Source organism: Cervus elaphus, chromosome 22 (assembly GCF_910594005.1).
Source record: "Cervus elaphus chromosome 22, mCerEla1.1, whole genome shotgun sequence".
NCBI lineage: Eukaryota > Metazoa > Chordata > Mammalia > Artiodactyla > Cervidae > Cervus > Cervus elaphus.
The window spans coordinates 36,196,168-36,223,338 of NC_057836.1; the positions used below are offsets into that span (position 1 = coordinate 36,196,168).

The 27,171-nt window shown below is 34.5% G+C and overlaps 1 protein-coding gene across 1 annotated transcript in view; it reads right to left on the bottom strand.

Moving 5' to 3' along the window:
- Nucleotides 1-920: 920 nt before the first annotated feature.
- Nucleotides 921-27,171, bottom strand: part of INTS13 (integrator complex subunit 13) — a 28,193-nt gene continuing 1,942 nt past the window's right edge. Inside the window, exons 3-17 of the mRNA XM_043882001.1 lie at nt 25,209-25,283; nt 19,079-19,281; nt 18,617-18,697; nt 16,996-17,086; nt 15,320-15,448; nt 13,507-13,591; nt 10,136-10,225; nt 9,836-9,925; nt 8,337-8,515; nt 7,234-7,404; nt 6,839-6,993; nt 6,293-6,523; nt 4,682-4,821; nt 2,050-2,185; nt 921-1,272 (exon numbers count right to left, since the gene is read on the bottom strand). Coding sequence (XP_043737936.1) covers nt 1,233-1,272; nt 2,050-2,185; nt 4,682-4,821; nt 6,293-6,523; nt 6,839-6,993; nt 7,234-7,404; nt 8,337-8,515; nt 9,836-9,925; nt 10,136-10,225; nt 13,507-13,591; nt 15,320-15,448; nt 16,996-17,086; nt 18,617-18,697; nt 19,079-19,281; nt 25,209-25,283 — 1,896 coding nt within the window. The 3' untranslated portion in view covers nt 921-1,232. The remainder of the gene's footprint in view (nt 1,273-2,049; nt 2,186-4,681; nt 4,822-6,292; nt 6,524-6,838; nt 6,994-7,233; nt 7,405-8,336; nt 8,516-9,835; nt 9,926-10,135; nt 10,226-13,506; nt 13,592-15,319; nt 15,449-16,995; nt 17,087-18,616; nt 18,698-19,078; nt 19,282-25,208; nt 25,284-27,171) is intronic.

Below are 27,171 nucleotides of genomic sequence, written 5' to 3' on the forward strand. Positions count from 1 at the left end.
TCTTGAGTGGTGTGTATCTAAACACAGTGGTAGGAATTAAGATGGCACTAGCTTAGGGGAGAGGGCAGATGCAACGGCTTAGAATCACACAGGAGTTGATAAAGGAGAACATCATAAATTTCACTGGATTGACAAGGGATCCTGGTGAACCCTTGTTTAAGCACGTGATTTTTTTAAAAATAGAAAATATTGAATTTCTATATTTAAACAAAGAGCTTTTCCTGTACTCTAATAGAAACTCAAAGAAAAATCACAAGTCTAGAATTGGCATTTAACAATGAAATAACATGTTTCTTGCAACATGTTATGAGCTTCCAAAAGCAGCACAGGAAGAAGACTCACCAAACATATACCATATAATGGTGACATTTCTGAGAGAGGAGGAGACCAAGATTCTATTCAGGGATTAAAATAAGCAACATAGTAACTTTTCTTTAAGTCTGCAGAAGCAATCTCCTTCATCCTTCTCTTTCAATATGAAAAGTTAATGAGTAAGTTTTTAGCAGAAAAAAAATTATATCATCATCCAATATGGGTAAATAAGTCTACAAAGCAATCTCCTTCATGCTTCTTTTTCAATATGAAAAGTTAATGAATATAAGTTTTTGGCAGAAAAAGAATAAATAACATCATCCAACATGTTAACATCCCCAAACTGAAAACTACCTGAAAACTCTGATTTTAAATGGGCAACACACACACACACACACACACACAAAATAATCTAAAATAAAATACAAAATAAGCAAACAAAAACAGTAGTTTTTGGAAAAGCACTGCATATGTTGCAGATTCATAGGCAATATTTTATATTAAATACTGTAAATAAAACACCCAAATTGTTAAAATTTCTTAAAAATTTCTCAAAATTGTCAGCCATTATATGAATATAATCTTTTACTTAAAAGAACACTCTGATATTTTGCAGTTTAGATATTTTAATAGTTTTATTTGGCAAAGAGAAGCCTAAGAATTTTTTAAAAAACATTTCCAGAGGGAACACCCTCTACCATAAAATAAATTTGTTTAATTTGGGAGGACAAATGTATATTTTTGACATATGTGCCAATTTTACAATTAATACAAAAAAGATAAAGTTAGTTGAAATATTTTAAAAATGTAAAAACCAGTCCAGGCAACATAGCTATACAATCTTGCTGTAAAAGTTCTTATATCAAATTCCATTCAAAATATCTATGCAGGATACTAAATTCAATTGCTCAAGTCACTCTTTACTGCCGGCTGGCTTTTCCATTTTCTGTTGTTTCCATTCTGAAAAATAGGAGGGGAAAAAAGTGCTGGTAAAATAAAATATTCATTAACTACCCATATTTTTTCTCCTTATCTAACTTTTAAATGAAATTAAAATCTAATATAGTCACAGAACAGAAGAATATAAGCACTTTAGAAAACGACTAACTTGAGGGTTCCCGATGGTTAAACTTCCTTGTTTTGCAAATGAGTGAAAACTGAGGGAGGCCCAGAGAGATCATGTGACTCCCAAGCTTTCATTTCAAAGGCCACTGGTTTTTTTCACTATACTGCTGAAAGTAAAACTAAAGGAAAAAATCTCTACCATTTAGACAAGAATTTATTTCCTTTTCTACTGAAGAAATTTCTTTATCAATACATTTTTAAGAGAATTTCTTCTAAAAAAGCAATTAAAATAACTTTAAATTATTTTATATTTATCTTAATCAATCTTCAATTATTTGTAGATTTTGGATTTATTCAATTAAACTCAGTATTCCTAATACTGTACTACTTACTAGGAAAACATTTTCTCCCTGTCATTCTATACAAGGGTCAGTGCTACACACTAAGTTTTCTTTATGATTTTCCCTCTATGATGTTTACTGAACATTCATGGTTACAATAAACAATATCAGGTCTTTTACAAGCACCAAAAATTTAAGAAAGTGATTTTTTTCCTCTTTTTAAGTAACATTATCAAAACTGCTGAACACAAAAAACAGGCAGTGTTTATTTTTTAAACTTATTATAATAAGGCAGTTAACAAAACGAATTTCTACAATAATTAATACAAACCCATTTTCCTCTTTAAGATGTTGATATAACTCAGCTCTGTTATTAACAGAGTTCAAACGTCCAGCAAACTCCTGATGCTTTCTGGAATTGGCAGTGTTGAGTCTATTACTCCATAATGATAATAAGGACACTGGCCCTGGTATAATATTTGAAAGAAGAGAAAGTAGAACAATTCATTACTTCAAAGTTTACAAATTTACCCCTAGTTCTTGTTCACTTTATATGAATTTAAGCAATATCATCTTCCCTTTATTCTAAAATTTGTATGTGTTTAGGGATCTCCAAGACCACCTACTAGAGTTCAGTGATTTGCTAGAAGGACTCAAGTAACTAAAATTAAAGTTACAGTCATAGCTAAGAATCACTACATCAGCACAGTAAGAACACACAGCCAGCCCAGTGTGGCAGAAAGACACAATAGGCAAAGACTAGAGAAATCCATCTGCAGGCTTTCCATGTTCTCTCCTTCCCATGAGGTTCACACAGAGTGCATACTCCCTCCAGCAGCAAAAATGCAGCCATGTGTGTACAATATTTCTGTCAGAAAAGCACAGAAAATTAAGATTCAAGAGTTCAAAGTTTTTAAAGAGGCTGGGCATATATGCATTTTCTTCCTAACTACAACTACCAAAATCCCAGACTCCCAGAAGAGAAGCAGGTGTTTAATTCAGATGTAACTTCATCATTTGGGGAATGTTTCAAAAGCCATATTCCCAGATGTCAGCCAAGGGCCAAACAGGCAAGCAGGCTTTTCTAATGATGACAGCCTCAGGCCTGCTCTAGTTAACTCTTTTCTGTACAATATGAAGAGGCAAAAAAACATTCCCTAACACCATATACAAAAATAAACTCAAAATGGATTAAAGACCTAAATGTAAGACCATTAACCATAAAACTCCTAGAGGGAAACACAGACAGAATACTCTTTGAAATAAATCATAGCAATGATTTTTTTCTGATCTGTCCCCTAAAGCAAAAGGAACAATAAACAAATGGAACCTAATTAAACTTAAAAGATTCTGCACAGCAAAGGAAACCATCAATAAAATAAAACGAAAACCTACTGAATGGGATATAATACTTGCAACTGACATGACCAATAAGGGGTTAATATCCAAAATATATAAACAGCTCTTACAACTCAACATCAAAAAAACAAACAACCCAATTTAAAAATGGGCAGAAGACCTGAATATGCATTTTTCCAAAGAGGAAATGCAGATGGCCAACAGGCACACGAAAAGATGTTCAATATCCTCAGTCATCAGGGAAAGGTAAATCAAAACCACAATAAGGTATCTCCTCACAACTGTCAGAATGGCAATCATCAAAAAGAACACAGATAATGTGAAAGGAGGTGAGGGAAGTCTTTCCTGAAAAAGTAGTTATCTGAGTTAAAATCTGAAATGATATTCATTAGTGAGAGGGAAGAGTAGACATTTGTGACAATAGTAATTCTAGGGCTTTATAAATTCCACCCTATGGACAAACCATCATTTAAGTCATTCTCTTACTAATACATGTTTCAGTTGCCTGCAACATTTTGTTACTACTAATAATTTTTAGAGTTGTATTTTCCAAACAATGTTGAAGCACTGTTTAGAATAAACCTAAATTAACTTCATCCTAATCAGCAGTGGCATATGAGTAACAGGATAATTTACCAGGAGACATTTATTTAAAGCCTATTATTTTCCAGGTACCCTGGCAAATGCCTGAAAGACAAATTTGATAAGATTGCTTCTAACTCTTAATTTCAAAGAAACTAGTGAACTGGAAAATATTAAGGTGTGTTACAATATATACTACAATAGTAGTACATAAAAAAACAAACAAACCTCCATAGGATGAGGTAACAATAACTGTAACCTAGCCAGCCTTGAGGTGTTTCTGTATTAGTAAGGGTGCAGTGGTTAAAAACCCAGTCCTTTGTCATACCATTTCCCATTTACCCTGAAAGAACTGAATTTAGTTTACCTTCAAGATAACTAAGGCCTACAATAAAAAGCTATGACCAACCTAGACAGCATATTTAAAAGCAAAGACATTACTTTGCTGCCAAAGGTCCGTCAAGTCAAAGCTATGGTTTCTCCAGTGGTCATGTAAGGATGTTAGAGTTGGACCATAAAGAAAGCTGAGCACCAAAGAATTGATGCTTTTGAACTATTGTGTTGGAGAAGACTCTTGAGAGTCCCTTGGGCTGCAAGGAGATCCAACCAGTCAGTCCTAAAGGAAATCAGTCCTGAATATTCACTGGAAGCACTGATGCTGAAGTTGAAACTCCAATCCTTGGGCCATCTGATGCGAAGAACTGACTCCTTAGAAAAGACCCTGATGCTGGGAAAGGTTGAAGGCAGGAGGAGAAGGGAACGACAGAGAACGAGATGGTTGGATGGCATCACCAACTTGATGGACATGAGTTTAAGCAAGCTCTGGGAGTTGGTGATGGACAGGGAGGCCTGGTGTGCTGTAGTCCATGGGGTTGCAACGAGTCGGACACGACTGAGTAACTGAACTGAACTGAAGTGACATCAGGAGCCGTGAGCAGCTCTTCCTCACACAAAATATAGAGGAATCTACAACAGAACTAAATTGGAAAACTTTTTACACAGTTACCACAGTTCTGCCTTACCTTTTGATTTTTCTACCGGTGGAGTTTCATCCATCTCAACAAGAGGCTTTTTATTTGGAGGTTCTGGGGAATCAGGTGAATCTTTTATAATCTCAGCTTCAGCCAGCTCTTCTTTCCCACGTTCTAAGATTCCTTTTAATCTTTCAGAGGGACAAATAATAAAAACTTACACATTAAAAAGAAACTTTACAAGTTTACATTCTTAGAAATCTAAACGGCTCAGTAATTAAACTAGACTTTGCAAATCAGCCTTATTAAGATATCTGCTCTCACAACATAAGTCTAGGAACAAATCAGAAGCTAACCCTCAGTCTACAATCAGGTAAGAGAACTTAATGAATATAAATACAACTTTTCCTTTTTCTTCATCATAGTGTCATTATTCAGTAATGTTGTTGGCTGTAAAATGGCGCTAAAATTGTGAAAAAGAAGGGGAGGGGGGAATTTAAGAAGGTAAAATGCAAAAGATCAGAAATAATGTGATCTTTCGAAAATAATCCACAATTTTAATTTTTCTAAAGATACGGACTACACACTATTTCAAATTAGAACTAAGATTAAGAAATCTACTAGAATTTGTTCCCACTAGTTTATGTACTGTGAAAATATATTTATGTTCCATAAGTTAGGAACTTAACTCCAAGCTTATCTTGAATTTCATGTACTTGAAGATCAATGGGATCGGAATGAGAATACTCTTCCCTACTCTTCTTAAAGCAAGACAATTTTGTGTCAGAAACTCAGCAGCCCTAAGGAAGAACTGAATTTCTAAGGCCAAAGAGAATAAAAGTGTTCTGCCTACACATGAATGAAATAATACACTTTTCAGTATTAGCTTCAAAATATTCACATGGGGAAAGTAGAGGGTGGTGATGGTGAGGGGAATGGATGTGGATATATATGAAATGAGGTCTGCTACAAATTGATTAACTATTGAAAGCAGATAATAGGTGACTGCTCTACTGCTGCATATGTCTGAAATTTTCCATGTAAGTTCTGCTTTTAACTATTGCCATTACGATAGTTACCTGGCTCTTTGCCTGATTTCTGGCAAGGAGGCAGAAGATGAATCCAACTAATATGTCATGATATTTTTAATTTATAAATGTTTATTATTTTTTGTTTTTTTCAAATTTAACCTGACAAATGAGGAAGGTTTCCAGAATAGGACTATGATCTTCTGTGCTTTCAAGTGTTTGTCCTATGCTTATTTTTATAGCAGCGTCTTTCACATTTTGTTATAAATTGTTCACTTACTTGGTCAATCTCTACAAACACTGTTCGTCCTTCCAGGGTAGGGATCTTATGCCAGTGTGCATAACACATAAAAGCAATTACTGATAACAAAAATCATGTATTATAATTTTCATAAGTTAATTAGGAAGAATTAAACACTACCTTTGCTGTTAAATAGCAAAAAAAGAAAAAAAAAAACCTCTTTTAAGGCCAAGAAAGACCTTCCAGATTTGAAGAATAATAAAATAACAGCTATAAAGTCAATAAACACATTAAATACATTACTATAAATAAGGTCTGAATGTTCAAATGTGTTACATGTAGCATGTCATATGATAGAAGCCACCACGAACTATGTTAATATCAACAAATCACCTCTCAGAATCTTGCCAGGATTTCTCCTGTTCATAATCTTTCACTGCTTTCTCTGACTTGTCCTCTTTGTCCTCCCTCTTTCTTCCTCGTTTCTTTCGTTCTTCTTCTTCTGGGGGTTTGCTTCTACATGCCATTAGACATTCTAAGACTCTTTGATGTTTCTCCGAATTGTTGATATGGGCTCTGACAAGGGTTTCTAGTTCATTCCACATGATACGGTACTGCTCATCTCTAAAGTAAAGATTTAAAAATAATGTCCTTACAAAATATTCTTTAAATAATATCCAAGTATCACTTGTTAATGATGAAGTTAAAAGAGATAATTAAACATGGGCTTCCTTTCTCTTCCAGTGGTGCAATTCTAACTGAGAATGTGTCTAATTCATCTATTTTATGTTTTTTATCATTTCACCTTAATCCTATGTATGTGTAGATACACACTCCCAAACACATAATTTACATGTGGAATAAGTTAGCAAAAAAAAACAAACAAACCAATAAGCATCAAGTAAATGTGATATATGAGAAAGAAAGAAAAAAACCTACCTTTTAGGGCCTTTTCCTCTTGTACCAACTGTGGAAATAGGTAGAGGATCGTTTTTTCTTTCCATATCAACTAAGTTGTATATTGTTTTTTGACAGTTTAACACATCTTCTTCTGTCAAAGACTCTTTCACAATAACACTGGCTAATGGAACTACCTGTAAGATTCCCAAAAAAAGGAGAGAAAAAGAAAATCTGTCATGAAAAACAAGTATCAAAGAATCTAGACAGAACTTGAATTGATTTTAAACATCACCATGGAGAGCTAATCTATTACTATCATTTCCATTTTCTATTGTTTAACTGTAACAAACTCATATAATTTTATTCTTTGCTTGATAAATGTTATCTATAAATGATATATCATTAATCCAAAAGAAAAACAATTTCACACTTACCGCTTGCATATTAAAAATGGTGGTTTGTGAAATAATCATAGGCCAGTAACGGGTGTGCTTTTCTAACTGATCTTTCGCTCGTTCCAAAGGGATCTCAAGACTTCCATCGATTTTATATCTGGGGTCTAGAAAAGGAGTTAATCTGTTTTCCCTCATAAATTCACCAAAATCCTAATGATAACCAAATAAGATAAAATTAGAAACTATTTTCTAGTGTTTCAGTGTGGATTACATGTAACAGTCTGTTCCCCTGATGTCTTCTGTCCTGTGATATACAACAAAGCATTTTCTCTAGCAGCCCACCCTCCACACACTAATTTTTTCCTTTCTTTTTGAACATGAAACCCAGCCTTTACTCAATGGAGATTAAGAAAGCCTCAAACATAAATACACTCATGGTTTCTTCCGCTTTTTAAAACCACTCATTTTTTCTTCACATCTATAATATATCTCTTTTCTATTATATGCAGATAAAAGAATAAGTTCATCACATTAAAATACCATTCTACTTAAAAATTATAACAACATCAAAATGTTAACTGTGTTTATCTTTAATGATGGAATTATAGGTGATTTACATTTAATTGTTCACATTCACATTTGTTATAACCACCTTAAAAAGTAGACAGTCATGAAATATCCAATATAATAGATGGGGAGGGAGTGAAAAATTCAAATCAGAACAATACAGTCTCTATCAAAAATAGACCCAATTGCCCTGTATGTACCTATCAATAACACAAATATTGACAGTGTTATTTCAAAGTAGCAGAATCCAAACAGTCAAAGGTTTATGCTTGGCACTTAAGTTACTAGAAATTAAAATTCAGCCTAAGGTATTAGTTCAAATCAATTTCCATTCTTTCCTATAATTCCATCCTGTCAATGCTATTCATATACATCTCAGCATACACTGAATACATGGGGAAGATGACACAGTGATAAATAGCTCTTTTGATCAAGTACTGCAGGAAATTCACCTAATTAAAATCATAATAAAAATTCAACTTCTCTAAACTTCTGCTACAGGTCTTAGCATACAATAGGTCCTCTACATGTTCGCTGAATGATCAACTCAAAATTTATAGATATTAGAGTCTTACTGTAATCCGGTAGTCGGTAACTCTTCCTCCACATCCTTCACTAATTGAAGGTGGATCTTCTAGAATGGATCGAGAACTGCTAAGGACGTGCAAAAAAATCTCTCCTCCATGGCTACTAAGCATATGACTAATGACTTTGGAACCTGACTTTCGTGGTTGTTCCAATAAAACAGAACGGCCTGTCAAAAACAAGATTACTCTTATCAGTGATGGAATTCAAGTGGCTCTTAATTTTTCCCATAAGATTGACATCTCGATTTTTCATTTTACTTATTGCCCCTCACATTGTAACTAGCATTGCTAAGTCAGTCTATCTGCATATGAAGTTCTAAAACTTTGAATGCTAGCCTCAGCCTTCTCTTGGTTACTCCGAGCTTACACAGGTGTGTAGGACAGTTTTCCAGAATAAGTATAGTGGTCTCTGGTATGTTTGGTTTCCTTCAGTTACAAGTTCATATAAAAATTTTTTCCCGAATGTCAAGAAAAAGGTGGGACAACTCTTATATACTCCTCAGGTTATCAAAGCTACAAATCATTTTAGGGAGAAAGCAAGTCTTAATTCATTTCTACAATACCTCCTTATCAACATAGTTACTGTTACTACTTTCTATTTTACATGACCAAATGTTGTTTAATCTGGACTTTACCTAATCTGATAATCAAACTGTGTTTAATAGAACAATTGAATTAACTTTATGATAAAGGCAGAGTAACTACAGTGTTTCCAAAACCTAGTTATTGTAAGAATCACCAAAGGAGTCACTGGAATTTAGATTTAGCAAATGGAATTCAATAATTTGCCTTAAAAAAAATTTTTTTTTTAACTCAAGGAAACCACAGATTTAAAGTTATATCTCTAAGAATCACATCATATATTACTGAAAATAGAATGTTTATTTATGATAAAGGAATAGTAAAGAGAAATAAGTCCATTTATATTTTATAATTTAAAATTCAATAGGCCAAGATAATTATCTATATCATTCTATCTTCCAAAAAAATCAACTTAAGACTCTAAATGTCAATTTTTTAAAATAAAAATACCAAAAAATACACTAAATAAATTTACTTAGATACAACAGTCTGAAAGACATAAAGTCAACTTATTCTTAAACATTAGTAAAACTGTTAAAGGGTATTTATAATTATACAATTTTAAAACAGCTTTGGGCTTCCCTCATAGCTCAGTTGGTAAAGAATCTGCCTGCAATGCAGGAGACCTGGGTTCGATTCCTGGGTCGGGAAGATCCCCTGGAGAAGGAAATGGCAACCCACTCCAATATTCTTGCCTGGAGAATCCCATGGACAGAGGAGCCTGGCAGGCTATGGTACATGGGGTCCTAAGAGCTGGACAAGACTTAGCTACCGAAACCAACAAAACCAGCTTTGGAAAATAAAATGGTTATAGACTATACTTAAGCTTTTCCAGAATTCACATTTTCACATATTTGAATGATTCACTTGTAATGATCTCAGTAAAAACAAATAAAGAAAGTTACCATTTAGAAGAAAATTAGTAAGGCAGGAGGAAGGTCTACTATTTACATCTACAGGTGAAATTCGGTAAGCGCCAGTGCAATAGTGTAATTCTGAAATAGAAGAAAATACTGATTTGAAAGAATATAAAGAAATATTTCTACAATTAAATGAGAAAAACAAGCAAAAACAAAAACTTGTTCTTTGAGCCCCTGAAATAATGAAAAACAAAAATTCAAGAAGAAACAAATGAACCCTACCTAATACTTAATAAGAACCTTTTGATTTATTCTTTTCACTTTTAATTATTTTTAGGTACCTACCAATGTTATTTGTCCTTGGTGTGCACCACTTTAATGTTATTGTTTCTTTAAATGAGCCTTCTCTACTGCTGCCACTCAAATGGTTATCACCTTTAAAAATAATTTAGAGAAATATTAAGATTATTAAACAGATCACAAACTTCAAGTGTGTGCCAAGATTTCTGAAAGAGTTTAAGCTTTGTAAGAGAAATAAGTGTGGGAGAACATCTTTTTTATTAAGCCTCTTAGAAAAACACCAAATATCCAGAGTTTTGTTATTAGTTATTATTAAAATAGGTACTTTATTTTCCTCCAAATTTGTTATTAATAATTTAAATCATTTTATTCACTACACTGAAAATCAACGGCACAATTTTTTACATTTCAAGAATCTACAACTGTTTCCCTCTGACACCATTAAATGATAACATAATGTGGTTATGTAACTAAACCTTCAGGAATCTAAAATACATAATTCATTGTTCTGAATCCCAAAAAATTTACTAGAGAAAAAATAAAATGAGGAGTCTATAAGTTAAATATATGAGATATAAAGTGAACACTTTTTGCTTTAATGGAGTTGAGTAAACAGATGTTAAAATAATGACAACCAAGTCTTAAACTCCTCAAAGTCATCCAAGAGGGTTGGAATCAACTTCTCCTCAACTCCTGTTAAGTTCATATTTTGACCTCTTCCCACAAACAATAAATGTTCTTAACAACATCTAGAATGGTAAATCTTTTCCAGAAGGTTTTCAACATTTTTAGCCAAGCTCAATCAGAGGAATCACTATCAAAGGCAATTATAGTAAGGCTTCTGAAGGGCTTCCCATATGGCTCAAGTGGTAAAGAATTCACCTGCCAGTGTAGCAGAGGCAGGCAGGAGATGTGGGTTTGATCCCTGTGTCGGGAAGATCCCCTGGAGGAGGAAATGACAACCCACTCCAGTATTCTTGCCTGGAAAAATCCCACGGACAGATGAGCCTTGTGGGCTACAGTCCATGTGGTTGAAAAGTCAACCACGATTGAGTGACTAAACACAAGGCTTGAAAGTCAAAATTCCTCCTTCATCCACGTGCTGCAGAATGGATGTTGTGTTAGCGGGCATGAAAACATTAACCTCACTGTATGTCTCCATCAGAGCTCTTGAGAGATCAGATGTACTGTGCAAGGAGCAGTAACGTTTTAAAAGAAACCCTTTTCTCTGAGTAGTAGGTTTCAACAGTGGGCTTAAAATCAGTAGAGCCTGTTGTTACTGAGAATCAGTAAACCATGGTGTTAACCAATGTGCTATTATCCGGGCTTTGTTGTTACACTGATACAGCACAGGTGGAGTAGACTTAGCATAATTCCTAAGGGCCCTAGGATTTTCAGAATGGTAAATAAGCATTGCCTTAAAGTCACCAGTTCCATTAGCCCCTAATAAAAATGTCTGCCTTTCCTCTGAAGCTTTGAAGTCAGACACTGACTTCTCTCTAGCCATGAGAGTCCTAGATGGCATTTTCTTCCAATGGAAGGCTGTCTAATCTACACTGAAAATCTGTTGTTTAGTGTAGTCAACTTCAGTGATTATTGAGCTCGATCTTCTGAATAACTTGCTACAGCTTCTACATCCGTAGTTGCTGCTTCACCTTGCATTTGTATGTTATAGAGTTTCTTTGCTTGAATCTCATGAACCAGCCTCTGCTAGCTGCAAACTTTTTTCTGTTATCTTCTTCATCTCTTTCAGCCTTCACAGAATTGAAGAGAGTGAAGGCTTTGCTCTGGATCAGGCTTTGGCTTTAGGGAATATTGTGACTAGTCTAATCTTCTATCTAGACCACTGTAACCTTCTCCATGTCAGCAATAAAGCTGTTTCATTTTCTTATCATTTCTCTGTTCACTGAAGTAGCGCTTTTAATTTTCCTTTAAGAACTTTTCCTTTGCATTCACAACTTGGCTAACTGTTTGGCACAAGAGGCCTCACTTTCAGCCTATTTTGGCTTTCAACACGCCTTCCTCACTAAGGTTAATCATTTTGAGCTTTTGATTTAAAGTGAGACATGTCCAGGTAATGAAAATTAAAACAGAAATAAACAAATGGGACATAATTAAACTCAAAAGCTTTTTCACAGCAAAGGAAATCATAAACAAAATGAAATGATGACCCACAGAATGGGAAAAAATATTTGAAAATGATGTGATAGACAAGGGATTAGTCTCCAAAATTTATAAACAGCTCATGCAGCTGAATATAAAGAAAAAAAATCCAATCAAAAAATGGGCAAAAGACCTAAAGAGACATTTCTCCAAAGACGATATACACATGGCCAAGAGGCACATGAAAAGATGCTCAATATTGTTAATTATTAGAGAAATGCAAATCAAAACTACAATGAGGTATCAGAATGGCCATAATCAAAAAAATCTGCAAACAATAAATGTTGGTGAGGTTGAGAAGAAAAGGGAACCCTCTTACACTGTTGATAAGAATGCAAATTAACACAGACATTATGGAGAACAGTACCCAGGTTCTTTAAAACACTAAAAATAGAGCTACCATATGATCCAGCAAGCCCACTCTTGGGCATATACCTAGAGAAAACTAATTCGGAAAGATACATGCAACCCAATTTTCACTGCAGCACTGTTTATAACAGTCAAGACACAGAAGAACCTAAATGTCCAGTGAAGATGAATGGATAAAGAAGGTATGGTACATACATACCAAGCAGTATTACTCGGCCATTAAAAAAATGAAATAACACATTTGCAGCAACATGGATGGACCTGGAGATTATCTAATCTAAAAATATCAGCATTTTTGTGTCTCAAGGAACAGGGCAGCCCAAGAAGAGGGAAAGAGACAGGGAACAGACAGTTTGTGGAGCAGTCAGAACATACACGACATTTATGGGTAAGTTCTCGGTCTTATATAGGTACAGTTTGTGGTGACCCAAAACAATTACAATAGCAACATCAAAGATCATCAATCACAGGTCACCATAACAAATATAGTGATGATGAAAAAGCTTGAAATATTGTGAGAATCACCAAAATGTGACACAGAGACATGAAGTGAGCAAGTGCTATTAAAAAATGACACCAATAGATTTGTTCAACCCCTGTTACCACAAACATTCAATTTGTTTAAAAAAATAAAAAAGCTACATCTGCTAAAGCAAAGCATGATAAAACAAGGTATACCTGTATTTGTCCCATTAGCCTCATCTTTCCCAAAGTATATTCAATAGAACACTAGGTTCCATGGCCATTAATGGGTGACACTGTCAGATAAGTTTGCAAAGAGATGAACTAAAGTCATCAGGTTACTCAAGAACTTCTCAAAGCTGTTAGTACATTTTCCTATGTTAGATCTTATAAAATAATACTTTTCAAAGTCTCTTACTTACCACTTTTCAGGAAATCGACATGTGCATCTTTGTGATGAAGCAGTTCCACATCATAATTGGCAGATGTGTTAGCATGTTGTTCTTCCTTAAAGCAAAATTTAAAATAACTTGGCTTTGATTTTAAAATAATGAAATAATTAATTATTCATTTTGCTTAAAGTGAGATCAAATATACTCAACAGTAATTAGCTATAATAATGGGACAATGTGCTCAGTAATTAATCTATTTAAAGATGCAATAATTTTCCAATTCAATACAAACTATATAAAAAAATTACTGGCTACATTTCAGCAATAAAGTAATGGTTTTTATGTCAGAATTAACGTAGATGAGTAATCTAGAAATTGAGAAATTTTTTTTACTCTGAATGCATTGTCCTGCCAATACTTTTTTATACACAAATATGACATAACTCAAATAGTTTGCTAATTGTACAACAGTTGTTTAAAGGAGGAAATAGCATCTTTAAATTCCTATAGTAAATTAAACAAGCACCAACTATATAAAATAGCAAATACAGACCAATAAACAAGTTGAGCAACTTGTTTTCACTACACAGTAAATAGAAACTTTAGTATTATCTATTTACAAGAAAGAGACAGATTGAGGAGTCACACCAGTAACACATAAATACGGTCAAATTTAAAAAGTAATGTATCTATCACCCTCAGAGGATTTTGCTTACAACTCATGAAATTATATAAGGTACATCTATTATGCTATTTTACTTCTTAATTGCTTCCTCACCCAAACTGATCTATTAAGGCTATAATTTCCACTGAAGAGCCAGCCACTGGTATAAGGAAGGAATTAATAATGAAAAGATTACATTTCTCACACAAATTAGTTTTTATAATATGCAAAAAATACAACTGGACTTATAAGAAATGAATTTAAATGTTTAGAAATAGTGGCTACTTTATGTTTGTAGACATAAACAATACAATTAAGCTTAACTCCACTCGGTAAAATTTAATGTGAAGCTTTCTATAGGCCAGGCATCGTACTAATCTTAGACAACCAGGCAATATAATGAAAACGCTGCTGTTGTTTAGTCACTAAGCTGTGTCTGACTCTTCTGTGACCCCATAGACTGTAGTGCTCCAGGCTCCTCTGTCCATGGAATTTCCCAGGCAAGAATACTGGAGTGGGTTGTCATTTCCTTCTCCAGGGGATCCTCCCAACCCAGGGATTGAACCCACATCTGCACTGGCAGGCAAAATCTTGACCACTGAGTCATCAGGGAAGCCCATAATGAAAATGACAAGTTAGTAATAGATTCCTAAGAAAATCCTCCAGTAAAATCATAAGACTCATATGGTAGTTTTTCAACTAGAAAAATAAACTTGTTTAAAATTATAAACTTTTTTCCCCTAGTTATTAGACCTATCAGTTACAAACACCTTTATACTGGGTAGGGAAGAACAAAAATAAAGGAAACAGAAGAGCTACTAGAACACACGAAGTGAGTTAAATCTAATAACAACTGTCAGGAAAAGAATCACAGAAAAAGTAATCATTTCAGATGAAAATTATATTTTGATGAAAATAATGAGAACAAAATTAAAAACAAAAAAGCTGATATAGAAGGTTCAAATTAGGAAAAAAATACTGCATTTTGTTCTGTGATCCTTTCATGTTGCTTTTCATTATTTACTAACCTGGTCAAAGACACTGAATGTGGGCTAGCAAAACAGAAAATATGATATGGGGAGAAAGAATTAAGGTTCATTAAAATAAATAATACATATCAAGCAAATACTTAAAAAGCAAAGCAGAGTTTTCAAAGTAGCAAGAAAAAGAACTGCCTACCTTCATTGGAATATTAGTAATAGTAGTTGAAGCCAAGTCGAAATGCTGCTGGACTAAAATATTTAATTTGGTAGCAAGATGCCGTCCTGCACGAACACTATGAACTTCACTGGTTAAAACGGGGGACAACTATAGAGAAGTATGGAAAAAAAATAACCCACGAAACATTAATACATTGTAACTTAGGGCTAAATATTTTACTTCAACCCATAAAAATTAAGTACTTTTAAACTTTTGAGATAGGGAACAAAAGATCCATAAGTTAATCATAATCATTACCTTAGTAATACATTTTTATTCATTCATTCAGTCAACAGATAGGTAAGGAGAACTTACTATATTGATTGCCAGAAATTGTGAGTTATTGGAGGATACAGCAGTGAACAGGTACAATCTCTATCCTCTTGAAACTCAGAGTAGAATAATCTTTGATTTAAATATATATTTTAATTTATTACAAGTTTTACTTCTATTTATCTATATGCAAAATTGATTTGAGGTGATCCACAGAAATACTGTAGAATAATTAATTTTGTGAAGAAGACAAACCTCTGCAGATAACACTACTCATTACAAAGAATGAAAATCACTACAAATGTCATATTTTGTCACCAATAAATGTAATAAGGCAGCCAAAAGTCACTTATAACAAGGTAACATTTTATTTGTTCCAGGGTAATATTTATTGTAAGTAAATTGTTTACTTATCATAAAGTAAAGCCAATGTACTGTCATGTTATCAAGAGTCACAAAAAAGCTAGCAAAAAAATGGGTTTACACTGGAAATCACCTAAAACACAATGACAGAGATAACCTAAAAAAACCAATCAGTTATAAAAAAAAATTCATTAATACTTCAGATGTTTATAATAATGCTAAATAAAAAAAAACAGAAATAAGACCATATACATTTAATATCATTATATAAACACATATATTCTGTATTGCTAAACACAGACCACTGATATGGTCTATGCTATGTGAATCCACTTAATAATCCACAGACTCATCTTTTTCTTTAAAATTGTGACAATTTGAAAAGTAAAACTAAGGTTGGAAATTAGTCTTTTCCCTTTTGGATATGTAAAATTAATTTCTTTGCTATAGGAGTATATTTTGACTAAAGAGTGTATTTTTCTTCTAACGAGGGGGGAAAAAAAGGTTTTCCATAATAAGAAGTCATTAAAGCAATTTGGTTCAGATAATAGAGTCTGACTGCAATGTGGGAGACCCGGGTTCAATCCCTGGGTCAGGAAGATCCCCTGGAGAAGGAAATGGCAACCCACTCCAGTATTCTCGCCTACAAAAATCCCATGGATGGAGGAGCCTGGCAGGCTACAGTCCATGGGGTTACAAAGAGTCAGACACAACTGAGCGACACACACACACGCACATACACACACATTGTAATTGAAATTTGAGGAACAATAAAAACTGTGTGTGGTTTGATAATAAAATTATTTGAAATAAATATCAAGAGGCAAGCAAAACAGAAAATACTTTCAAAATCTACAATTATAACATAAAGAACCAATCCAGGTATTTTGCCATACAGGTAGATTTCAAAACTAAATTTTCTTAGCAGAAAATGTTCACAATCTGATCATTCTTATGCTAAACCTTGTATTTATCATTAATAACTAACAATGATGTCTTCTTCCATGACCTCTACTTACCTCTTTCTTAGGACGATCAGATACAAGGCTGTCTTCACCAACTGGGTAGGTGTGGATCAAGACTAGCTCACATTTCTGAATCTGCATGAGACTTAAAGAAAAACTTTTCACTTAAAAGATAAGAACACATACTATAGAAAGAAATCAGGCAGATAAACCACAAAACATTTAATGTACTAAAGCAGTGTATAAATCAGATTAGTTCAGTTAACATAAAAGCTAAATACTCAGAAAGACTGTATAATTGCTATCCTTCTACGAACATTTAATGAATAATTTTTATGAATTTAATTCAAATGCAAAAATGATCATTTTCTGTGTGTTTGAAGGATACAATAAAGGAAAAATTCTTACATTCTGGTATAGTTTTCAAAAGATAACTGCCACAGAGAAAAATGAATATATTGTGTATTAATTTCCCTTTTACTAGTATTTAAATGGCAACTCTCTCCACTATTCTTGCCTTGAAAATTCCATATTCCAAGGAGCTTGACAGGCTACAGTACATAGAGTTGGCCGGAACTGAGAGCATACACATACATAATAGCGTTTTTAAGGACAAATCAGGCAACTATGTTACCTATAATTGGTTATTTCCAAGAATACAGGATTTGTAATACTAAAAAGTTACCCCAACTTTTCATCTGTTTCTTTCCCCTCCATTTTATTTTTTAAATTGAGGTGCAGCTGATGTACAATAATAAAAGTTGCAGGTTTACAACATAGTGATTCACAATTTTTAAAAATTATACTCCATTTATAGTTACTACAAAATATTGGCTATATTGCCCGTGTTGTACAATATATCCTTGTAGCTTAGTTATTTATATACAGTAGTTTGTACCTCTTAATCCTTACCCCTAACTTGCCCCTCCACCTTTCCCTCTTTCCACTGCTAACTACTAGTTTGTTCTCTGTATCTGTGGGCCAACTTTTTATTTTAAAATTTCCAAGCCTACAGAAAAATTAAAAGAAAGGAACTATTCAATGAACACCCATATATCCTTAACCTATATTCACTGTTGTTACATTCATTTTCACTATAAGTGACTAAATAGATGTACACTGTTTCTTTTTTTTACTAAGTCATTTAAGAGTAAGCTGCAGAGGCAATGATACTTCACTACTACATATCTCAGCATGCTTCCTTCTCCTAGTGAGAATAATCCTACTTGTTAACAATAATAGCAGTACTCCACCTAGAAATTTAATAGTAGCTCAATCTAACATATATTCCACACAACAATTGTCCCAAACATGTCTTCAGTAGCTTTTTTCTTTTTAAAAAATTCATACAATGTAATTAGCGGTAATGTTTTGATTTGGTATTTTACAGATTTGTAAGAGCATGAGATCTAGCCATTAAAAATATGCATTATAAATTTATTTATTATGTTATCCTTCTGCTTACCTTTCCTGTGAGCAAAAAGTAAAATTTTAAAGTGAAAGGGAAAATGGGACAAGAAGCTGCTGATCAAACACACGTTTCCACTAATTTGTAGAGCCAGTAGAGAATTCAAGGGAATGCTACCAATTACTAATTAAGTTACTGGAATAATTATAATGAAATAAACAGGACTATAAAAATGGAATATTTATTCCATTTATGGATTTTACTCACTGATCTGAATTTGCAGCAAGTTTGTTATGCTCATGAATTGTTTCTTGGACACAATCCTCAAGCATTCGCACATGACTATCACTATGGGATAAAAAAGATATAACCAAATTAAATAAACAATAAGAGAAAAAAATTAAACACTATTCAGCTGTGATATCATGTTACAGGCACTTTAATTACTGCAATAAGGATTGTCTGTAGCATGCTCATTCATAATACCAAACAACCAACTGAATGAAAACCTAGTGAGGGAAAAAAGTCAAACTGACCTACATGATAACAATTTAAACAGTTTCACTGATGTGAACTGGATATTTTAGAACTGGGAACACAGCTTTGATATTAGAAAGGCCACATGTGATATGCTTAAATGCTAACATGTTGCCTCTACTTTTTTAAAATAAAAACTACAATAGGACATGAAAACTTCCTCAGTAAGAATTACTGTGATTAATGTCTCACCTTTTTGCATTAGTAATGCAAATTATTCGTCCTCTATTTCCAACACGTTCTGCATTCTCCATTAGCAGAGTACGAGCCTCATGTTGGTATTCAGTAATTTTACAGAGGGTTTCCACTGCTGCAACGAGACCATGCAGAATACTGCAGCATTCTGGATCTGCCCGTGGATTAGGAGGCCCAACAGCAGCTAATGCTGCCATCAGCTAAGTAAAAGGGGAAACAATTATGTTGACGAGAATAAGCACAAGTTAGACAAAGGCATCACAAGAAATGGAAACTATAGACCAATGTATGTTATCAATATGGACACAAGTGTCTTCAACAACATACTAGCAAACTGAACCCAGCAACAGTTCAAAAGAACTATATACCATGACCAAGTGGGACTTATCCCAGGAATGCAAAGTTGATTTAACATCCAAAAATTAATTAATGCAAATGCTATCCATAGAATTTTTTTTAAATCACATGATCAGCTCCAGAAAAAGCATTTGACAAAAATCCAAAATCCTTTCATGGGTTGAGAGAGGATTAAATGAGCCAAGGTAAAAAAATAAAATAAAATCTTTTCATGATAAAAACAGTTAACAAACTAGAAACAGAAGGGAACTTTCTCAAGCAGATAAAAGGCATCTATGAAAAACCTATACATAATATTATGCTTAATGGATGCATCCCCTCTAAGATTAGAAACAGAAGGATATCCACTCTTACCATTTCTATTCAACACTATACTAGAGGTTCTCTCTGGGGCAATTAGGAAGGAAAAAGATGTAAAAGGAATTAAGATTGGAAAGGAAGAAGTAAAACTATCTTTATGTTGCAGATGACATAACCGTGCATGTAGAAAATTCTAAGGAATCCATTAGAAATTTTCGAAAAATAATAAAACTCAGCAAGATTGCAAGTACATGATCAAAAGACAAAACCAACTGCACTGCTATGCACTTGCAAAGAAAAATTCAAAAGTGAAATTAAGAAAACAATTCCATTTACTATAGCACCAAAAAGAATAAAATGCTTAGGAATAAATTTAACAAAGGAAATGCAAATTTTATACTCCAAGAACTATGAAATATTGTTGAAATAAATTAAAGATCTAAATGAATAGAAAACACCCTATGTTCGTGAATTCGAAGATTTACTATTGTTAAGATGACAATACTACCCAAACTGAATTAGGATTAAACGTATGCCCTGTCAGAATTCCAGCTGACTTTTCTAGAAAGTGATAAGCAGACTTGAAAGTTCATATGGAACTGCAAGGATCCAGAATAGCTAAAACAATCTTTAAAAGAAAGAGTGAAGACTTTGTTCTATGTATGCATAAAGATACATTAGAAGGTCCAGTTAAAAAGTAACAGTGATGGGGATAAACAGTGATGTGCCCGTAAACCAGTTCTCTTAACAAAAAAAAATTCCTAATTTGTAGTGTTTGCCAGTATCTATGGTTAAAAACTCCCATGATAGCTTACTTCAATCTTTCACTGAGTGCAAAGGTGAGCTGGGATTCACACACTCAGCTCTCTCAAGCTGGTATAAGCAGGCTCTAGTATACCGCTAACTGGAGCAGGAGACAAGTGGGAAATTCTTCAAGGCCTAGCTTTTATTTACACACACATGTATGTACATATGTACACAGGCCAATATATATGCAAATTTTATTTTTAAACTATATAGGTATTACCTATTCACAAACAATAATCAAAAAAGAAAAAATAATGTGTCCATATCACTGTAAAAGTTCCTGGTTCATAGGAGAAACTGCTTTTTAGGAGAGGGGTGCTGTGGTCATGGGAAAGCAGCAGAAAGAAAGTTTAACTTCTGGTGTCAGATAAATATGGGCGTAAATTCTGGCTCTGCCTTTTAATACTGTGTGATCCTGGTCAATCTCTCCTAGTCCTTTAACCTAATCTGAAAGTGAAACCAATAGAACCTGCCCCACATTAGTATGATACTTGTAGACTTCACTTAAATTTAGCTAACAAAAACAAGACTCTTGAAATTTGACAAATTTTTTAGTAAGATCTACCATGTAGAGAGAGGACAGCATTATGAGATGTAAGAGAAGCAGCCCTGGATCTAAGCATGTAAGTCAAACTACCTCTGGCCCCTTGGCCTTCAGTTCCTTCACCAGCACCAAGAAAGAGCCAAAGCAAAAAATGTCTACAATCCTTCTAGCCTAAACATTCTTCAATCAATCTACTTCAACTGTTTCTCATGATTATTCAAAATAACTAGAGAAAGGTGTGACATGGATAACTAAAGCTAAACATAAAATGTGTCAACATGGAGATAACGATACATAATTTATACAAAATGTCAATTACTTTGTATCATCCTAAACATCAATGCTTTGCTATATGGTTGCATCCACAACTAGTTTCCCTTCAGTTCATAATCTAAAAGTAACTCTTGTGATATAGTATGATATAATATTTCTTCACCTTCAGAAAGCAGAAGGAAGTAGTACAATAATTCTCATATTATCAGTATATCTACCATTATCAAATGCATACCTTTTACTGCACTGCAGAGGTGCAGTAAGGGAAATCTATACAAATTTGTACTTATTTTTATTCACATACAACTAGAGAAGCCTCAGGCTTCTTTCACAGTACCTCTTGAAAGAACAAAACAGAACACATGCTATTTCTTAGATTGTATAGGGGGAATGAATGGAATCTTTAATATTTTTTTCAAGCAATGAAAGAATAAAGATCATTCTGGAGTGATATAAATGCAAAGACAAGCCAAAAAACAGCCCTCCTACCCACCAGCCACCTTCAGTGAGTTACCTCAAAAGAAAAGAAGATTAGAAATGTTTATATATTGCTAATCACAACATTTTAAGACCTAACACTGTGATAAACACATTTTCTTATAAGTATTCAATTTAAAAGCCCCATTTGGATGGGATTATTTCCATTAACGGCTTCCCTGGTGGCTCAGCTGATAAAGAATCTGCCTGCAATGTGGGAGACCTGGGTTTGATCCTTGTGTTTGGAAGATCTCCTGGAGAAGGGAATAGCCACCCACTCCTGGGAGAGTATTCTGGCCTAGAGAATTCCATGGACTATATAGTCCATGGGGTTGCAAAGAGTCGGACACGACTGAGCAATTTTCATTAAAGGATATCCATTAACAGAGAATTTTTAACATGAAATAGTTCAAAATAATGTATTAAAATATTTCACTAATGCTTGTCTCTCCTGGTCACATTCATCAGTGAAGAACTTTGTAGACTGAAGTCTGCTATCCAACTAAACAACAGCAAAGAATGCAACCTACCACAAACTCAGTATCTTAGACACATGTTTAAAAAGCATAAACTTGATGTATTGAGCATGGGTTTATTTCCGCTTCCTCCTAAAACCCCACTACAAGTGTAGTAAAGGAATTTAATTGTAAAAAGCAAGCACCAAAGGCCAGGGGGCAGGCGGGGGAACCCCAATAAACTCACAGAGATGAAGAGAATGGAGATGCAGACAAGAGAATAAGCAAGAGATGTCAGCAAGAATGTATGAAACTGGATGGAGGACCGGTAACTGACTTAGCAACACTGAATCAGCTGAATCTAAGAGCCTACAGGGGAAAAAGCAAGATGACAGGCCTTTCAGAATCTAGGAGAAGTTCAGGAACTGTGAATGAGGTGAAGTCAGTATAAGGTACAACCTGACTCCCACACTTACACCCTACCCATGCAAGTGACCACCTCTCCTCAGACACAGAATCACACCCCTTGGAGGAACTGAACCAGGAAGCTACCAAACAAGGATTTCACCAAGCGCAGCAGAAGGTAAGGGTAAGGCACTACACCAGGGCTGCCCAAAAGAATTCTCTGTGATGATGGAAATATTCTATATCTGTGCTATACAGTAGCCACTATCCACGTGTAGCTTATTTGAGCATCTGAAACATGGCTAGTACTACAGAGAAACTGAACTTTTTAACTGCATTTAATTTTGTTCAGTCACTAAGTCATGTCCGACTGTTTGCGACTCCATGACCTGCAGCCCACCAGGCTCCTCTCCTTCACTATCTCCCTGAGTTTGCTCAAATCCACGTCCACTGAGTCAGTGATGACATCCAACCATCTCATCCTCTGTCACCCTCTCCTCCTTTTGCCCTCAGTTTTTCCCAGGATCAAGGTCTTTTCCAGTTAATTTAATTTTAAATAGTAGCTATTTAACAGCTAATAGTAGCTACATATGGCTAGTACATTGGACAGCACAATGCTAGACCAAAACCAGAAAGATTGAGTGAAGTTCAATACTTCACCTACCCTCTCCCCTGGTTCCCAGAAGGCTGATAACCAGGTTTACGGCACAGAGGTAGAAGAGTGAAGGTCTTCCCTGGAGACCCTGAGTGGTCCCAGAGAGGTGACCGGTCCATTCTGACATCCAGAGGTCTCCTGGGGAGAACAACTGGATAACTATGACAAACATCAGTCAGCAATACCTCCTTCATAACATGCAGACCTTCTCACCTGCTGTTCAGTGCCTTCTTTTAAACAAGATTGCATACCCAAGTATCAGCAGGCATTTAAGAAAAGCCTCAACATGAAAAGAACACTGAAAACACGAAGAGATCAAAAGAAAACATCCAATAAATCACTAGTACCTGCAGGTTAAAAGATTACACCCATAAAACAAGAAAAGAAAAAGGACAAACATGTACACAATTAAAGCATAATAAAAGTTCTTGGAAATTAAAGATATGATCAAATAAGAAGTTCCATATCCGGGTTTACAGGAAATAGGTAAAAGGCTCAGAAAGAACAATGAGGACCAATGAGAAAAAGAATAAGGGAATTAATTCAGGAAGTCCAATTTCCCACTCATAGGGATTCCAGAAAGATGCAGAACACAAAGACAAGAACATTATCAAAGAAACAGTACAGGGAAATTTCCCTGGAAGAATATAAACCCTAGCTCAATGAATGACAAAAGACCAACACTAGGGCAAATAACTGAGAAATTTCAGAACATAGAGGAGGAAAGAAAATATTCTAAAACATTACAAAGAAATATTTCCATTTTACAAAGGAAAAAATATTTTACTTGTCAATAAGACTGGAAGCTACATAACAGTAGAGTAAGGCCCTCAGAATTCTGAAGAAAACAATATTTCCAAACTTAAATTTTTATACCTCTAGTACAAATAAACTGTAAGGTAAATTACAGAAATTCTGGAGGGTATATCCTCCCAAAACAAGAGATGACACACACACACACACACAAAAAAAAAAGAGGAAAAAAACTGGGAACTGAAAGGCAGGGAGCGAGGAGGATCACAGCAGGGGAACAGGCCTAGAACACAACCAGTTCAAACTGCTGCCCAAGACTGAGTTCCAGGAAGTTTTTCAAGGGGAAAAAAAAATCAAACCGCCAATTTCTAATTCACCAGTAATAAAAATATTGAGATTTTTTTGTAGAGACATAAGGAAAACAGCAATATAGTCTCAGAAAACTAAGTATATTAAAAGCAAAAAAAGTAAATATAAATTCCAGGAATACATAAAAAAATTGTACAAGAAAGGAAATAACACAGAAGTCAAATCATTGTGCTGGACATCTTAAGCTTATACAGAGCTGTAAATCAACTATATTTTAATAAAACCTTAAACAAAACACAAAAGAAATGAGACAATCATATATACTACTTGGTTTAGCAGTGGATCACCCTTTACGTAGACAAAACGTAAACATGGAATTCTGAATTAACCAAAACTTCTGATATAACAGTACTGAGAAAATCAGGGAATGGACATGGGCAGTCATAGTGGCATATGCAAAAGAAAGTATAAAAGGTAAATCTTCATTGACAATAATGATAAATAAGACTTAAATTAGATAGCAGTAAAAATGTTATTTAGAAATATGGAAGTAAATAAATACTAGATGAGCTAGAGAGTTGAAAGCTTGCTTCTAGGAAGTGGGGAAAGGCTGGAAGGTAGATAGCTGTCTTTCTTTTGGTGTTAGTTGGTGTTTTAAAACTACATGCAAATATTACACCAGTAAACAAATTATTTTTAAGGAAGTATTACTGTATTCACATATTTTCAAAAATGGCCACAACTCAAAACCTAAGCAAAAAACAAAAAAACCCAAAAGAAACCTAAGCATACCTCCTGCAAATTTTGGTCTTCTTGAGTCCAAGAATTTAAAACATGTGCTCCAGAGTCACTTACAATGAAATTCACCTAATAGAGTTCAAAGAAATAGTTAGTATTCAACTCCAATTCCACTCAATTACATCATATTTAAAATATTTATATTATAAATACCTTTTAATATATGTAATACAAACACAACTGGAAGTGCAGTCTCTAGCACTAGCTGGCTAACTGATTCATTCATATATATACAGAACAGCCAGTACCAGGAAAACAGTTCTGCCCCTCACAACATGGGGAACATCAGGGGTTCTCGGATGTAGAAAGACAGAGGGCAGTGCAAGAAGAATACAAACAAAAATAAATGAACAAGATGATTTCAGAGAGTGATAAATGCTATGAAAAAGAAACTGTTTAGCTTTTTTAGATCAGCTGATCAGAGAAGGGCTCTCTATAGAAGTGGCAATTGAGGGGAATCCAAAATGACCAAAAGAAACCAGCCAGGGAAAGAGATGGAGGTACAGAATCCTAGGTACAGCAAACTGCAAATGCAAAAGCCTCTGTGTACTCTCTTAAGGTCAGAAAAATATGCTGGAGTCACATCACATAAGGCAGTGGAGGCCGGAAGAATGGATTTGAACTTCATTCTAAATTTTAAAGTAAAATGCAAACCCAAAAATACTATCAGGTAAGATGATGACAGTAAGGACATATTAGAAAATACATCAGAATATGGCTGTGTTCTCTTCTGGAAGGAGGGTGAGATTATTTATTTTTCACTGAACTATATGGTCTAATTCATGATCTTTTTTCTTATTATCTGTGAAATACTAGTTTTGATTTCCCAGTAAGTTTGATAAGTAGCCTTTTCTCCTGAGGCTTATCTGACAGGAACATGTCTTACTGGCCCCTTTACTCACATTACTGCAATGAAATTTTACAACAATCATAGGAAGGAGGTGTTATGCTGACTAGGGAAGAAACTGAGGATTGAAGAAATGAAGCAAAAAGATCAAGGTCACACTGCTGGTTGCTTAATGATGTCAGAATTTGAACCAAAACCTATGCCTTCAACCACTACATTATGCTTCCTGTCATATATACATTTTTTTTTATCCTACATGATACACAATTTACAGAGGGACTAAAAGCAATTTATATTTAATTTAGAATACATCTGAATGTGTAATATATATTAGACTCCATGTTCAGCCTTACTGTTAACTCTTCTGCCTATGCCAGTCGATGAACTGGCTAGCCCACCTACTCACTCCAGTATTCTTGCCTGGGAAATCCCATGGACAGTGGAGCCTGGCGGGCTACAGTCCATGGGATCGCAAAGAGTTGGACATGACCTAGTGACTAAACAACAACAGGTCCCAGCCTAGGCTGCTCCAAATGAGACAGACAGCACATCATCCACTTGTGGCTAACCAAATGACTTCCCTTAAATAGAACAGTTGAGATTCTGAAACCTGAAGATAATTTTCATACTTGAAATTTTTATCAATCTTACATTTCCCTTCTTACTGGTAAAAACAATTTCCACTTAGCATTCTTAAGAGTATTTCTTTACAATATGGCCAAACCCTGCCGTGGTTTAGGACACTTTCACTAAAACTGTAAGCAGCCTGGTTCTTAGAATTCTGGGTCTGCCTCTAACTAGCTATATGACTCAGAGCCATTGCTTCTTTTGACCTCAGCTTCTGCATCTCCAACAAGGCAGTAACAAACAAGACTGATATTCACATGGAACACACCAACACATTCTGACAAAGTGCTCTCAGCCAACATCCCTTCTGCTTATGCTGGCAACAGCTTTCAGTGGTCAGTGTCTGTTCCATTCTGGTTATTATATACTTTGAATACTGTCCCATTAATTACAGTAATTACTGCATAGGACTGTTGTGAGAGTCACAGGCGTTAATAAATATGAAGCACATGTAAGAAGAGCTCCGTAACTGTAAGCTGTTAT